A 15,551-nucleotide genomic window follows, 5' to 3' on the forward strand; every position below is an offset into this window, starting at 1 on the left:
GTTTTTTTTTGTAATCCATGATCGAATTTTATGTAATCCATGATCGAATTTTATGTAATCCATGATTGAATTTTTGGTAATCCATGATTGAATTTTTGAAAATTTGTGATTTTTTTTTTTAATCCATGATCGAATTTTTTTTTGTAATCCATGATAGAATTTGTTGAAAATTTGTGATTTTTTTTTTTAATCCATGATCGATTTTTTTGAAAATTTGTTATTTTTTTTTTAATCCATATTATTCAAAGAGAAAATGAGAGAGATGATGATTCAGAGGCAACCCTATCCCAGCCATATTATTCATATATCGAGTCCCAACAGCAACAATGTAGGGATGAGCACGACAGTGCAGGTGAGCATGAAGAATGGACAATCTTCGGGGATTTTAGATTGGGAACACAACAAAACACTAACATTTAGGGATTTGAGAATAGTCAGACGCCTGCTAATATCGATGATTCGTTTTTAGATCGAATCAATGAATTGTTGAACGAATTCAATCAATGGCACCAGCGTGACCAAGAAGAACAATAACGTCGTCTATCATTTTATTTTTAGATCATATGTTACTAATTTTATGCTTTATTGTAGTCCATGTATGTTGACATACTTATTCCATGATAATTATATGTTTATCCTTTTGTGTGATATAAATTAAATGCTGAATGGCGGTTCATGCAGGGAAAGAACATATCAATATTCGCATATTTATTTAAAAACATGAAAATTCTTAATGGAGTACCCTCATTTCTTATTGAATTCCTAAAAAACAATATTTATAATGAATTTTAATAATTTTTTCGAATTTTTTTTAAGCTTTATTATGACCGATTCACCGGATTTTCGATCCGAATCGCCGATTTATCGATCCAGATCGGTTTTTTGGAAACCCTATCCGGGACACCGATCCGTTTTTTAAACCAATGGGTCTTACAAATAAGTGTTGATCTATACCATTTTTTTGAGTTTTGGATTTCATCGAGTGTTAGGAAATTGGATTTGGAGCCATAATGGATACTTCTATTCTATTGCCCAAAGTGCTTTCGAGACGAGGATTTGAGGTGAGGCTTCATTTTTTGTTTTCATAAAGCCTTGGCCCGGTAGAAGCTTCATCCTTTGTAAAAAAATCCTATTATAAATGGAATATTTCTAAGAATCATCGTTCGGAGACTGGTTCTTCGTTAGCTTTCTCTTGGTTCAATTGAAGGTTGAAAAGATGAAGACACTAATCTTAGTCCAAGCATCAGCACCACCAATTTCAATAGCAAAAACCCAACAATCTTCAACACCACCAGTTTCCACTGTGAAATCAACCAAAGATGAACACTTTGCCTATCTTTCTCCATTGGAAACCTGCAATTCCATGCTCAAGCTCAGGCAAATTCATTCCCAAATAATTCGAACTGGACTTGCTCGTGATAATGATGCGATAGGCCGTGTAGTCAAATTTTGTGCTATTTCAAATGCCGGAAATCTCGACTATGCACTCCAAGTATTCGACCAAATTCCCCAACCAGATGCTTTTATATGGAATACAATCATTCGGGGCCAATTAGAGGCTGACAGAGCTGAGAATTGTCTCTCTCTGTATACTCAAATGCTTTCCCAATCGGTTGTTCCCAATAAGTACACATTTCCGTCAATTGTGAAGGCTTGTTCTTGTATTAAAGAAGGGAAACAAGTCCATGCCCATGTTTTCAAACATGGATTCGATTCGGATTTGTTCTCTCAAAACAATTTAATTAATATGTATTTCGGTTATGGTGATATAGACGGGGTACGCAGAGTTTTTGATCAAATGACTTGGAGAGATGTTGTTTCTTGGACCACTTTGATAAGTGGGTATGCAAATGCTGGCCTTATTGAGGAGGCTCGCCGTTTCTTTGACGAGATGCCTGAGAGAAATTCGGTTTCTTGGAATGCCATGATTGCAGCTTATGTACGAAGTTGTATGTTCCAAGAAGCCTTTGCGCTCTTTGAACGAATGCAACAGGAGAAATTGGAATTGGATAAATTTGCAGCAGCCAGTATGTTATCTGCTTGCACTGGATTGGGAGCTCTAGAGCAAGGGAAGTGGATTCATGGGCACATAGAAAAGACTGGTATTGAATTGGACATGAAATTGGCGACAACTATTATTGACATGTACTGTAAATGTGGGTGCTTGGAAAAAGCTGTCGAAGTGTTTAATGGCTTGCCCCAAAAGGGGATTTCTTCTTGGAATTGTATGATTGTGGGTTTAGCTATGCACGGGCAAGCCACAGAAGCCATTGAGCTCTTTAGAGAAATGGAAAGAGAAAATGTGACCCCAGATGATATCACTTTTGTTGGTGTCCTAAATGCTTGTGCACATTCAGGTTTAGTGAAAGAAGGGTACCATTATTTTGAGTCTATGACTAGGGTTTATGGTATTAAACCCAAAATTGAACATTATGGGTGCATGGTGGATTTGCTTGGAAGAGCTGGCTTGTTAGTGGAGGCAAAAAAGCTCATAGATGAGATGCCTATGAAGCCTGATGCTGTCGTTCTTGGAGCTCTTTTCGGGGCTTGCAAGATTCATGGTAATATAGAAATAGGTGAACAAGTAGGGAAACAAGTCATTGAGCTCGAGCCTCACAATAGCGGGCGCTATGTACTCTTGGCTAACTTGTACGCAACTTTTGGTCGATGGGAAGATGTTGCAAATGTGAGGAAGCTCATGAATGATAGGGGGGTTAATAAGCCACCAGGGTGTTCTATGATAGAAATGGATGGTGTGGTTAGTGAATTCATAGCAGGAGGAAGATCGCATCCTCAATCAAAAGAGATATATTCGATGGCGGAGGAAATGTTAAGGCGTCTAAAGTTGGAAGGCTATGTGCCTCACAAAGAAGGGGTTTTACATGATATTGAAGAAGAGGAGAAAGAGAGCCCATTATACTATCACAGTGAGAAGCTTGCGATTGCCTTTGGTTTGTTGAACACGAGTACTGGGGAGACCATCCGAATTGTGAAGAACCTTCGTGTCTGTCGTGATTGTCACAATGCGATGAAACTTATATCGAAGGTGTACGGACGTGAGATAGTTGTGAGAGATCGAAACCGATTCCATCACTTCAGTAGAGGAGAGTGTTCTTGCAAAGATTATTGGTAAGTACTTCTGAATAAAGACCTAGGAGAGATCACAATACACCATGGATGGGAGATTAGTGAACTGTTTGGTGAGATAGATAAGGCGGGTGGTGTTTCACGAAAAATATAAGAATATGTTTTACCAAGATACCACAAATTTGTAATATTTTCCCAAAAGCAGGGCTGATTGTACACTATACTACATGTAGTATATAGTTTTTATACTACACGTGGTATCTACCATCCACCTTGTTATAACTGGTATTGACAAATCACTACACCACTTGACTTGACATGGCAGAGGCATGGGTTATCTCCAGCGTTTGACCTCGAGGGTCACAGTTTGTGGGGTCTTACGTGAAGTATGTAAACAAAATATTACATGTAATATGCTATAATTTTCCTTCTGCAAGTGAAACATCTTGAATTCAAGGCCTACTCCAAGCATTTCATGAAGCCGAAAGGCTGTGCTCTCTCTATCTCTAGCATCCTACTTTTAGAACTCTAGAGTGTTCCAGTAATTGCCTAAATTATTAGGGGTGGTTAGTGGGTCGGGTTGGCCCGACTTGGGTCCTGGTCTGGATCCTATTTTTGGACGTGATGGTCGGGTCTGGGTCTAGGTTGACCAACCCAAATATTTTAGATGTACTATTTTCTTTATTATAATAAATATTGGTTATTATATAATCTACTATTATTTTATTATATTTTTAATGTACTATATAACATAATGTTTAACATAATGTAATCTTATATTATAGCTAAACCCTTAAAGGGATCATCAAGGAGAAGGTTTCGCTGCCTTCCCTTCGACTATAATTTTTCATTGTTGAGAGTTAGAGGTATAAAAGAGAGAGAGAGAGAGAGAGAGAGAGAGAGAGTTGTAAATAATACTAATTATGTAGTATAAAATATTTTTAACATATTTTTTTTTATTGACCCGGATCTAACCTGCCCTAATGGGTTGGGGACCTAACTTGGACCCGAACCGGGTCTAGGACTAACTTAGACCTAATCGGGTCGGGTCCCACCCCTAAAACTTATGCTTAGCATTCAATTTTAGAAAGAAAAGGAGTGTTAGTTTCAAAGGGGCGTGCTTGACCATTTGTTGGGTACCCTACCCTCTACATTAGTGAGTTGAAGTCTAGAGTGATCCTTTCAGACTTTTACTCCTGTGGTGATAAAAGCAAAAAGTCAGTGGAGAAAGCGGCATCGTGGAAATGAATTATTGACAAGTCATAAATACATATCGTGTGGACCATTTTCATAGTGTGGAATTTGCCTAAGTAAACAATCCTTCATTATCCTGATGATGAGAGAGAGCTGCAAAATAAGCCCCTAAAATGGCAGAAGGAAGCAGGCAAGAGAAGGATAGTGATGAGAGAACCTTATGGACATGGGTGCAGAAGAATCCCCTAAATCTATCAACAAGAAGAACTTGGGAGCATGCTACAGATGTGATCATAGATGTAAATATTGACTCTCAATCCACAAACTCAAATGATCCTGCCACAATATCAGGTGCAACTCTGGAGAAAACACCTTGCATCGTTCCGCTTGAAAGGCCACGCATTCATCGGTTGCCAGATGAGATTCGAAACTCCAACCGTAAAGCCTACACTCCTTCAAGTCTAAGGTTGGGTCCCCTTCATAGAGAGAAATGCATCCCTGAAGAGGGACAAAAGCTCGCTGCATTGGATTGTGTCCTAAGAAGAACTGGCAAGTCGAAAGAATACTATATGGAAGCGCTTGGGGAGCATTACGACCAAATAGTGGCCTCTTATGAAGGTCTAGACCCATGTATGTCAGGTGGACAACTTTTAGAAAGGATGGTTATTGATGGCTTCTTTGTCTTAGAAATGATGAGAGTGGAGTTTGTGGGGGGTTTCGAGAAGTTGGATTATCCATCGGATCACCCAGTTTTTGGGGCTATAGTGCAGGCTTTCCACTGGCCTCATGCAAAGAGGGACATGCTATTGCTCGAGAACCAGATACCCTTTATAGCTCTTGAAGCACTCAAGGCAGCAGAGAGTAGAGAAGAACCCAGCTTGTGTGTGCTTGTGTTTTGGTTTCTCGAGTCCATACATGATGGCAGCAGTGAGCCCGATATGTATGAAGGTGCCTTCCACCTCTTGGATGCTCTTCACCGAAAGCTAACCGGCAGTCCTGGCCATCCCCACCATACTCGAGTCACTCTTATAGATTTGGTATGTTCTGCCATCCAAGGGGGTCTAAGGATCATCAATAATAAAATCCTTGGTTCAAAGGATTTCGAAATAAGGATCGACAATTTTTGGAGGAAGTCTAACATCCTAAGCAATGATCGAAAAATGGCCAAACCAGCAAAGAAAGAGGTATCACTAGTGAGCTCTAGAGCCGGCAGGATGACTAGGGTGGGGGAGCTAAAGATAAAAGGAATCAAAGTAATAGGAAGTGATACATGTAGCTTGATGGCTATGGATTTTTGCCAGGGAATTCACCTTGGTGCAACCCTCACTCTTCCTCTCTTAGTAGTGAGTGATATCATGGAGGTTTTGCTCCACAACCTAGTGCTACATGAGTTGCTCCACCCAAGCCTTGAGTATAAGGTCATCTCCTATGTGAGATTCATGAGGGACTTGGTGAGAACCACAGAAGATGTCCAACTTCTATGCTCTAAGAAGGTATTGGTGAATGAGCTAGAGGGAGAAATAGAAGTTGTGCTCTTCTTCAAGGGCTTGTGTCATTTTGCAGTTAAGGCCACATCAGAGGACACACATGAGGTCCACATGCTAAGGAGATCTATCAACAATTACTCACAACCCATGTGGACTAAGTGGGGAATGTGGGTTAACACCTACTTCAGTGCCTTCTTTGTTCTCACTCTAATCCAGACCATATATGCAATCCTTGCATACCATAGCAAATCCTCTTTATAACATGATATTTGCTCCCCTTTTTTTTTTATCTTTTATTTGTGATCTTTAGACGATATAAGTTTAGTGAATGTATCGACTGAAGCCATAAAAAGATGTATGCTTCTTTGACCTTTGAATGAAGTGAGAAAATTAAATTAAGGCTCCAAATTGATAGGATATGGGTGATATACTAAGCCATCTATGTGTATGCTAGCAAGATTATGTTTCTTAAGGTATTGGCATGTGCAAGGCTTGTTTTGTTTGTGAGTGCATCAGCTTCTTTTTTTTTTCCTCATGTTGACGACCTTCAAATGAAAGGGTTTAATCAAGACTCATTCAAGAACCAAAATTAAAAGAACAGGGAAGAGGGATACCAAAAAAGGGAAAAAAAAGAAAGGAAAATATCACTCAAGGGTTAAAGCACCATAAAAAATAATTATGGTAGTCAAATCATCCCATTGAACATCAAATGGAGCTTTATTAATCAGTTGCCTCTAGGAAATTTCAAAATGCGCAAATTGCCTATTCGAGATCGGAGACCTTGAATAAACCGCACCCTTGAAGTAATTTGGCCCAACTTAAGAGAACTAATCAAAATGATGGTTCTACCCCTTATTGTTCGTAAATTGAATTCAGAACTTTGCGTTTCATTGAGGATCCTCTCCAAGTTCCTATGTTGAACAAGGAAGGGTATTATAATCATTTTATAACTCTGATGGTTTAGGGTTTGACTCACGAACCCAAAATTTCTCAATAGAAACCCTTGTTCTGATTTTCCAGCCCCAAATATAAAAGGGTAGCATGGTCATGTCACTCGATTTAAGTAGCCCAAGCAAATACTTTGTTCTTCCTTCCTAAGCCGAAGAAATCATTTAATGTCTCATATCAAGAGATTTGAATTGTGCAATAAGATGAAGTATTGAAATGGATTCCACAAGTTTGAACAATCATTTTACAAAAATAAATATTCTTTATGTCTAATATTTTTTCACTTTCGAGAACATTTAATTGTTTTCAAATTAGGATCCATTTTCTTCCTATTTTTTAAAAATTCATGGAATGGTTTTCTCAAATTTGGTGGAGATTTCTCTTTTTCCTGCTATAATATTGGAATATCTCTTTTTCCTTTTCATTACTAGTTTCTCGGGAATGTATTTCTAAAATGAAAGGAATGTGTATCATTACACTTATAATATTGTGTACATTTACATATGACTATAGCAGCCTTGTACACATTCATCCCAAGAGGACACAAATGGCAAGCATAAAGATGAGGTGATAAAAACAACAACTTGTTAAGTAGCTATCCACATTCTAGACAAAAAAAGAAGAAGAATTTGTTTCTCATTTTTTTTATTTGTGACATGGGTTCAAACACAGAACCATAGCCTCAACAAACCCCTCCCAACAAAGTTTCGGGCTTCAAACCAGCCAAAAACCCATGCTATGAAGAAGGTTTGAGGTGATAAGCAAGGATTGCATATATTGTTTGAACCAAGGTGAGGAGAAAGAATACACTAAAGTAGGTGTGGACCAAGTTTCTCCACTTAGTCCACACAGGTTGTGAGTAGTTGTTAATGGATCTCCTTAGCATGAGCACATCATGTGTGTCCCCTGATATGGATGTTATAGCAAAGTGGCACAAGCCATTGAAGAAGCTCACAACATGTGCTTCTCCCTCGAGCTCGTTCACCAAGACCTTAGAAGAGCACAAAACCCTAACATCTTCTTCGGATCTAACCAAATCCCTCATGAATTTCACATAGGAAATGATAGCACATTCGAGTTGTGTGTGAAGTAACTCGTACAACACTAAGTTAAGTAACAAAATCTCCATGATATCATTCACCAGTAAGATTGGAAGTGTGAGGATTGCACCTTGGTGCATGCTCTTATGAAACTCCATCCCTTTCAAGCTACCTGTGTCCTTTCCCTCAATCTTGATCCCTATCTCCCTTAGATCCCAAACCCTAGAAACCCTGCCTTGTCTTGGGCTTGCAAGGGGTATCGCCTGCTTAGCTCGCCTGTCCTGTCGAGATTTCGTGTTAAACATCTTCCTGAAACTGTCAGCTGTTGTCTTCGAATCCTTTGCTCCAAGGATTTTCTCACGCATGAGCCCTTGGCCCCTTTGAATGGTAGTCCATATAGAATCGATGAAAGTGCCCTGAGATTGATAGCTTCCTCTCGGCCTAACCGTCAAATGCCGGTGTAGAGCATCCAAGAGGTGGAGTGTGCCTTTGTACATGTCTGGCTCACCTCGACCCAAGTATATAGACTCGAGAAACCAAAAGATCAATACATTCAAGTCAGGTTCATCTCTATGCTCGGCCTCTTTGAGCACCTCAAGAACCATGAAGGGTATCTGGTTCTCGAGCAATAGCATGTCCCGCTTCACATGGGGGAGATGGCTAGCTTGCACGCTAGCCCCAAATATCAGATGGTCTGATGCATAGCCCAGTTTCGTAAAACCACCTATCATCTCTCCCCTCATCATTTCTAAGACGAAGAAACCATCAACCACCATCTTGTCTATAAGTTGCTCGCCCGACATAATCGGGTCTAGACCCTCGTAGAAGGCCACCACTTTGTTGTAGTGTCCCCCGACCACGTCTGTGTAGTATTTTCTTGACTGCCCACTTCTACTGAGGACGCGCTCCAATGCTGCTATCTTCAACCTCTCTCCCCTGATGTCTTGCTCTGTGTGGAGGGGACCCAGTTTGAGAACAGAAGGGGTGTAGGCTTTGCAATTCAATTTTTTTATCTGAACAGGCACGCGGTAGATCCATGGCCTTGTTTTTGTTGCCATGTGAGGACTTCCTTCAGTAGTCACACTTACGACTGAGACTGAAACTGGAGAAGGATCTCCATTACTTCCATTTTTAGTTGAAGTGGGGGTTTCTTCTTCAGTAATGCTCCTTCCTCCCAGCTTTAGAGGCTTAGGCACCCATGCCCATAGAGTTGTGTCATCTTTTACCATTACTGTGCTTCCTTCTGCAATTTCTACAGGCTTCTTTTGCACCCATCGCCACAACACTCTTCCTTCTCCCTCCCCTGCTTCCAAGGCCTTCTTTTGCACCCATGTCCCTTGCATTCTCTCTGTCAGTTGAATGGCTTGCAAAATTAAGCTGCAATTGGGTTTTAAGTTTGTGGTTTGATTTCTGAAGTTCTATGCATAAAATTTGGTGAGCATTTGCCCAACATGCTTAAAGAACTTTGGACAGAAGTTCAACCACTGGATTCATCGTTTTGATTTAAGGGCAAGCTTTCTATGCCTCTCCTAAAACATAAAACTTACATACTTTTCCTTATCCAACCGTCCATTCTGAATGGAGGGCTAAGATTGTCCCAATCACAATGTCAAGTCTGTACACTATTTTATTTTTAATTTTTTTCTATAAACTATTTTGACAACTAATTTTATATGTTCAATCCTCTATTAAACTCACACTAGCGAAAAATGTTAAAAAAAATATTTTCAATAAAATAAAATGATCAAAATACTCCTGAAACATTCAAGAAGTATTTTGGTCATTATATTTTTATCGAAAAATTATTTTTAATATTTTTTATTAGTGCATCCCAATGAGAAGATGACACATACCAAATTTTATATTCATAAAATATGTATAAAAAATCTAAAATAAAATACCTTGAGACGTCAGATCTAAGATCAAACAGTGAGTGGCTCTGTTGATCAAAATTGGACGGCTAGATAGTAAGAGAAGCATAGATCTTCCATGCCGTAGAGGAGGTATAGAAACCTTTCCCTTTATTTAAGAGTCTTGATTAAGAAAACATTGGACTTTTATTGGAGGTAAAAAGGAATGGATAATAAATGTGTGGAATTGTAAAGAGTACTTTGTTAGCGTGTGGAAAATATGAATACATTGGCAAGTGTGGGTCAAGGACTAGCTTTCCCCGAAGTTGCACAAAGAGGATAGGGATGTGTTAAGGGGCCTTTAGGAAACCTTTTAGGAAAGGAAACTTTTCTACGTCCCTAAGCATTTGATATATATATATATATATATATATATATATATATATATATATATATATATATATATATATATATATATATATATATATATATATATATATATATATATATATATATATATATATATATATATATATATATTAATTTATTGGCAGTAAACAGACAATAATATCATAAATAAAATTATATAAAAAATTAAAATTAATTATTTTTAAGAATTAACAATGTTCAATCTTTTGATTGGACAACTTACAATGAGTCGTCAACATTGTGAAAACATAGTGCTAGTTATTTTTGTGAGGTTGCAATTATTGTAGCTCACAACCAACCGTTCGACAAAAAGCATGTATAGCTTTTGATCCAAACACATAAATTATATTATATTTTACTTCGAGAAATATTATGTGTTATTTTAAAATGATGTCTCTTTTAATAGGGCCTTATTTCCTCCTAATTGCATACAAAATCTTTGGTATCTAAATCTTATTATAAAGTGTTTTCCAAGAATTTCACTTTCCAGAAAAATGCAACTTTGATATCTAAATCTTATTATATTTGTGAATTTGTATTGGTGAGATAGTTTTTTTTATATTCTTTTACTCCCATGCTGATGACAAATTTACTTGGTGAAACTTAGATGCACACTAATTCCTATTAGTAAAAAGCAAATATTGTGTTGAGAGAATGATTATTCGTGCCTAATATCAGTGCCTAATATCAGAGAGATTACTGCATCTTTTATTTCATTTATAATTTATTTTGCCCCACTTCACCCTCAATTTCATGCATGAAAACGACGCAGTGTGTTTGTCAAGAAGAAATAGTTGCTCAATGATTTGTCATCTAAACACCGCGTTTTTCCTTGTTAGAACAAATGGTCCAATCACGACCATCACCATCAGTTCCCAATGTCAACAAAGCCTTCAAACTTCCAACAAAAGTGATGTTCATATCAATTTTCACTTCTTGAGAAAGTGTAACGAAGTTTACATATAGGGGTGGCAATGGACCCGACTAGACCGACCTCTGGTACCTCGGGTCTGAGTATGGGTCCAAATTTTGGACCGAAAGGTTGGGTTCAGGTCCAAAACCTGGACCTGAATACTGTTTGGGTTCGAGTCTAGCCAGACCCTGCCCGACCCAAATAATATGGCCCATAGTATATGTGGGTATTAATAAATATAAATGTTGCCAATACATTTGTTTTTTAAGAATTTTCAGTTTTTTTCGTAAAACGACAAGGAATGTGGGTGTTCATAAATGTTGGGAAATATTGTAAATGTTGTTAATAATATAGGTATATGATGATAAAAAAAAAGCTACAAAAAAAAAAAAAAAAAGCTCATAATGATAGATTGACAATGGACCGATCAGACCCGAGACCCGACGAGGAGACCCGACCTCAGGTCTGGGTGTGGGTCCAAAATTTGGACTCAAATACTATTCGGGTCTTGGTCTAGCCGGACCAGACCCGTTGCTACTAAGTAAAGTAACTAGAAATCAGACTTGGGTCAAGCTGGTAGCAACTGGCTTTTTATAGCATTCCGTCGCAAGTTATATTCCTATGTAACCTGGTTAAAAAAAAAATTTGAATTAATTTTAGAAATCTTGGAAAACTATTACTAAGTATACAAAAGAACAGAAAAGTATATTACTGATAAGATGCATCTCTTTGAAATGGTGCGCAATTTCATGCATAGAAATTTACATTTTCTTTTTCTTGCCTCATTGGAATTCATGCAATGAGTACAAATTTGTGAATTCGATTCGGAATCACTCGAGTGGGACCAAGAACATCTACTAGGTGATTTAAGTTCCTAGAACCTGGAATAACTTTGACTCTCCAGTTTTTTAGATTCTTTTTCTTTTTCAATTTCTTTGTTAAATACAGCCTTATCCAAATTTCTTCAATTGAATGGGTTGAACTCGAACCAGATCCAAACCATGGAGTCAACGCCAATTCCGGTTTTCAAAACACTAATTTATGTGATGTTTATGCATTTTCTCTTTTTTTTTCATTAGCAACTGATCTCTCATCCTTTGGCGGATTAAAATTTTATTTTTAGTTTACCTTTTTAATGCCACAAAATTTGGGCACGAAGGTTCGGTAGCAAATAATTGTTTGAATATGCCATGTGTAACTTACCAATAGGCAAAGTGGGTTTAACTAGTTATAGGAGGTTTCAATGATGCAATAGCTAGATTTCCTTGGTTTAAATATTGTTAACGACAACATATGAATGTATCTTATCCAGTGGTTTAAAAAATGAATCGGTGTTCTGAATCGGGCATCCCAAAAACCCATCTGGATCGATGAATCGGTGATTTGGATCGAGAATCAGTCTAATTAAGCCTAAAAAAAAATCCAAAAAAAACATTAAAATTCATTATAAATGTTGTTTTTAGGAATCCAATGAGAAATCGTGGTACTACATTATTAACTTTCATTTTTTCATCAATATGCGAATATTGAGTTGTTCTTTCTTTGTATGAACTTATTTTAACCATTAAATTTACATCACACAAAAGAAAAATTATACAATTATCATAGATGAAGTAAATAATCATACATGAACTACAATAAAGAATGGTTTAATCGATGTAAAATGGCCACCAAAATCTCGAATTGGAGGAAAACCCTAATCCGTTAAAAAAAAAAAAAAAAACCTAATTATTACAACATAACTAACTATATCCAAAATTATTACAACTTAATTAACTATAATATTATATATTATATAAATAATAACAAATATACTAGTGGAAATTGTAAGAAAAAATAGTACATTACATAACTAACTATATCCAAAATTATTACAACCTAATTAACTATAATATTATATATCATACAAATAATAACAAAATTATTACAACCTAATTAACTGTAATATTATATATCATAGAAATAATCTAATTAACTATAATACTATATATCATACAAATAATAACAAAATTATTACAACCTAATTAACCATAATATTATATATCATACAAATAATAGCAAATATAATGAAACTGCGACCTTTAATGTGAGGGATGTATGTTATAACAGCTACAACACATGCCCAATTGTGATGTTATTCATCCGAAAAAAAGTTTATATTATACTACCATTTGAAATTATTACCATTTACTCACAATAATCCCACATCGAAACCCACATCGAAAACATGGAAGAAGATTGATTGGGATAAATACTACCTTGGTACCAATGTATGTGAAGCACATGAGGAAGTGTGAGGCTTTGTGGTTATTAACATGTGGCGATTCCATGACCTTTGATCACTGGACGATTCAACATTCCAAATCGTTCGGTTCTCTAGACCCATTTTAACCCAAAAAGAACAGGACCCATTTTAACCCAAAAAATTAAAAAAATGCACGATTCATGACCATTTTAACCCCAAAAATTACAAGAATGCCTAAACTGGACGATTCATGATCACTGTTCCAAATTGTCCAGTTCCCTCGACCCATTTTAACCCAAAAAATTACAGGAATGCCTAAACTGGCCGATTCATGATGTCATGCAGAACAGAACCGCGATTCACGATTCCAAATCGTCCAGTTCTCTCAATCCATTTTAACCCAAAAAATTACAAGAATGCCTAAACTGAACGATTCATGACGTCATACATGACAAAACTGCGATTCACTGTTTCAAATCGTCCGGTTCTCTCGACCCATTTTAACCCAAAAAATTACAAAAATGCCCAAAAAATTGTAAGAATGTCCAAACTGGACCATTCATGACGTCAAGCAGTACAAAACCGAACCGCGATTCACTGTTTCAAATCGTCCGGTTCTCTCGACCCATTTTAACTCCAAAAATTACAAGAATGCCCAAACTGGACGATTCATGACGCCATGCAGTATAGAATTGCGATTCACTGTTCCAAATTGCTTGATTATCTCTAGACACACTTGAGTCGATGCTTTGTTGCGGAATCGGCACGGGGTGAACTTTGACCCATTTTAACCCAAAAAATTACAAGAATGTCTACACTGGACGATTCATGACATCATGCAATACAGAATCCGGCGATTCATGATGTCATGCAGCAATTCATTGTTCCAAATCGTCCGGTTCTCTCTAGACACAAGCGAGTCGACGCTTTGTTGCGGAATCGACAAGGGTGTCTGGTTCGACTCGCACCAACTTTTAAAACCTTGATCTTATCTATTGATGACACAATCCTTGGGTACAAAAACTTCAAAATGTTATGCCACAAGCCTAAATATGAAAATTTTAAATTGTAAGTGATATTGAGAATTAAGGACGCGGTTTCTATGCGGTCAAGCCCGCATATGTAGAAATGCGGGCCTCTTAATCGATCTATTTTTAGACGAATTTTAAGACTTAATTTTTAAAGACATGGAGATCTTGAATATGAAAACATAAATAAATTCTAAAAAACTAAAAATAATAGTTTTACTAAACAAACATTTGGACTATTAGTTTCCATTGGAACACCTACTTGCAAGTAAAAAAGTAATAATTTTTTAGGAAAAAAATATCTCTCTAAACCCACATATTTGGACCTCTCTCTGTCTCTCAAGGAAAAAAATGATAAGTACATCAAGCTAGTATGGAACACTCTCAGGCGAACTTAGCTTCATTAAAAAGAAAAGAAAAAAAAAGATGGGATGGGTAGGGATATGTGGGTTTAAAAAAATGGCATTTTATCCTTAAAAAATTACTTTTGCAGTTGGGAGTGTGTGTGTAAAAATAAATAACGTTGAGGTTGATGATATAGTTTAAAAAATATTGGGGAAAAAATGCCTAGAAATTAGGGTCACGAGGTATAATTATCCACTTAGAAGTAAAAAAAAAAAAAACTCAAATGCTGCTACTAATCACCTAATTAAATAGGGGTATTCAATAATTTGATCCATGACACAAGGGTACGTTCCTTTGCTTATTCGTGGTTCCAAAGTGAAACTAGAGACTTGAAATCACATGTTACTGAATTTGAAACCCAACCCAAATACATCTTCAGGCTTCTAGCACTTGGTTGGTCTCAACAATAAGATACCCTAGGGTTCTAATTTAAAGAATAAGGATGTTGGGTATTTTTTAGCAAAATAGTTAGGAACTTTGAATGCGATGGTCTTTTTGAAGTATGCACTTTTTTAATAAGGACTAGACTACTTGATCACCTCGTCAAATTTTTTGAGGTGATTTGTAAGGGTTTAAATGGGTCAGGTTGGGTAGCGATTTGTAGGGGTCTAAATGGGTCAGGTTAGGTCTAGGTTGGGTAGCGATTTGTAGGGGTCTAAATCGGTTAGGTCTAGGTCGGGGCTAGCCAAGCCTAGTCAGGTCAGTCAAAATAAATTTCCTTAAAGAAATATTATACATATTTCAATATACATTTTACATATAGGGCGGTCGATAAGGTTGGGTTGGGTAGGCCATACTTGGATAAGAGTTCGGGTCCAACTTTTAGACCTAGCCATGTCTAGGTCTAGGTCTAGAAATTTAGACCTAAGAGCTTGTTCAGGTCTAAGTCCTATCAAGTCAGGTTCAGCTTAGAAGTGACCAGTTA

The 15,551-nt window shown here is 37.0% G+C and overlaps 3 protein-coding genes across 4 annotated transcripts in view; 2 read left to right on the forward strand and 1 right to left on the reverse strand.

Moving 5' to 3' along the window:
* Positions 1 to 182: 182 nt before the first annotated feature.
* The window catches only part of LOC105420333 (uncharacterized), a 28,387-nt gene continuing 13,018 nt past the window's right edge, over positions 183 to 15,551 (forward strand). The window contains exon 1 of the mRNA XM_088859885.1: positions 183 to 3,129. Within this exon, the coding sequence (XP_088716011.1) occupies positions 1,217 to 3,129 (1,913 nt within the window). The 5' untranslated portion in view covers positions 183 to 1,216. The remainder of the gene's footprint in view (positions 3,130 to 15,551) is intronic.
* On the forward strand, positions 3,936 to 6,176 carry LOC18430102 (UPF0481 protein At3g47200). Its single transcript, XM_006840264.4, has one exon. The coding sequence runs from the start codon at positions 4,455 to 4,457 to the stop codon at positions 6,027 to 6,029; it is 1,575 nt and encodes a 524-aa protein (XP_006840327.1). The 5' UTR covers positions 3,936 to 4,454; the 3' UTR covers positions 6,030 to 6,176.
* Positions 7,326 to 9,788, reverse strand: LOC18430101 (UPF0481 protein At3g47200). Of its 2 annotated transcripts, none has more exons than XM_006840263.4 (2): positions 9,658 to 9,788; positions 7,326 to 9,133 (listed from the first exon to the last, which is right to left on the reverse strand). In XM_006840263.4, the coding sequence occupies exon 2, from the start codon at positions 9,097 to 9,099 to the stop codon at positions 7,453 to 7,455; it is 1,647 nt and encodes a 548-aa protein (XP_006840326.3). In that variant the 5' UTR covers positions 9,100 to 9,133; positions 9,658 to 9,788; the 3' UTR covers positions 7,326 to 7,452. The 2 variants fall into 2 exon arrangements, with proteins under 2 accessions (XP_006840326.3, XP_088715865.1); XM_088859739.1 differs by having other exon boundaries at positions 7,326 to 9,104; positions 9,658 to 9,778.

This window comes from Amborella trichopoda, chromosome 2 (assembly GCF_054954075.1).
Source record: "Amborella trichopoda isolate Santa Cruz 75 chromosome 2, AtrichopodaSantaCruz75HAP2 v2.0, whole genome shotgun sequence".
In the NCBI taxonomy this organism is placed as follows: Eukaryota; Viridiplantae; Streptophyta; class Magnoliopsida; order Amborellales; family Amborellaceae; genus Amborella; species Amborella trichopoda.

Bases quoted from the DNA above. Each gene is read 5' to 3' on its own strand.
- LOC18430101 (XM_088859739.1), bottom strand. From the start codon at position 9,736: ATGCTTCTCTTACTATCTAGCCGTCCAATTTTGATCAACAGAGCCACT. The intron at 9,105-9,657 runs GTATTTTATTTT...TTCAACTGACAG, and splicing joins CTTAGATCTGACGTCTCAAG to AGAGAATGCAAGGGACATGG.
- LOC18430102 (XM_006840264.4), top strand. From the start codon at position 4,455: ATGGCAGAAGGAAGCAGGCAAGAGAAGGATAGTGATGAGAGAACCTTA.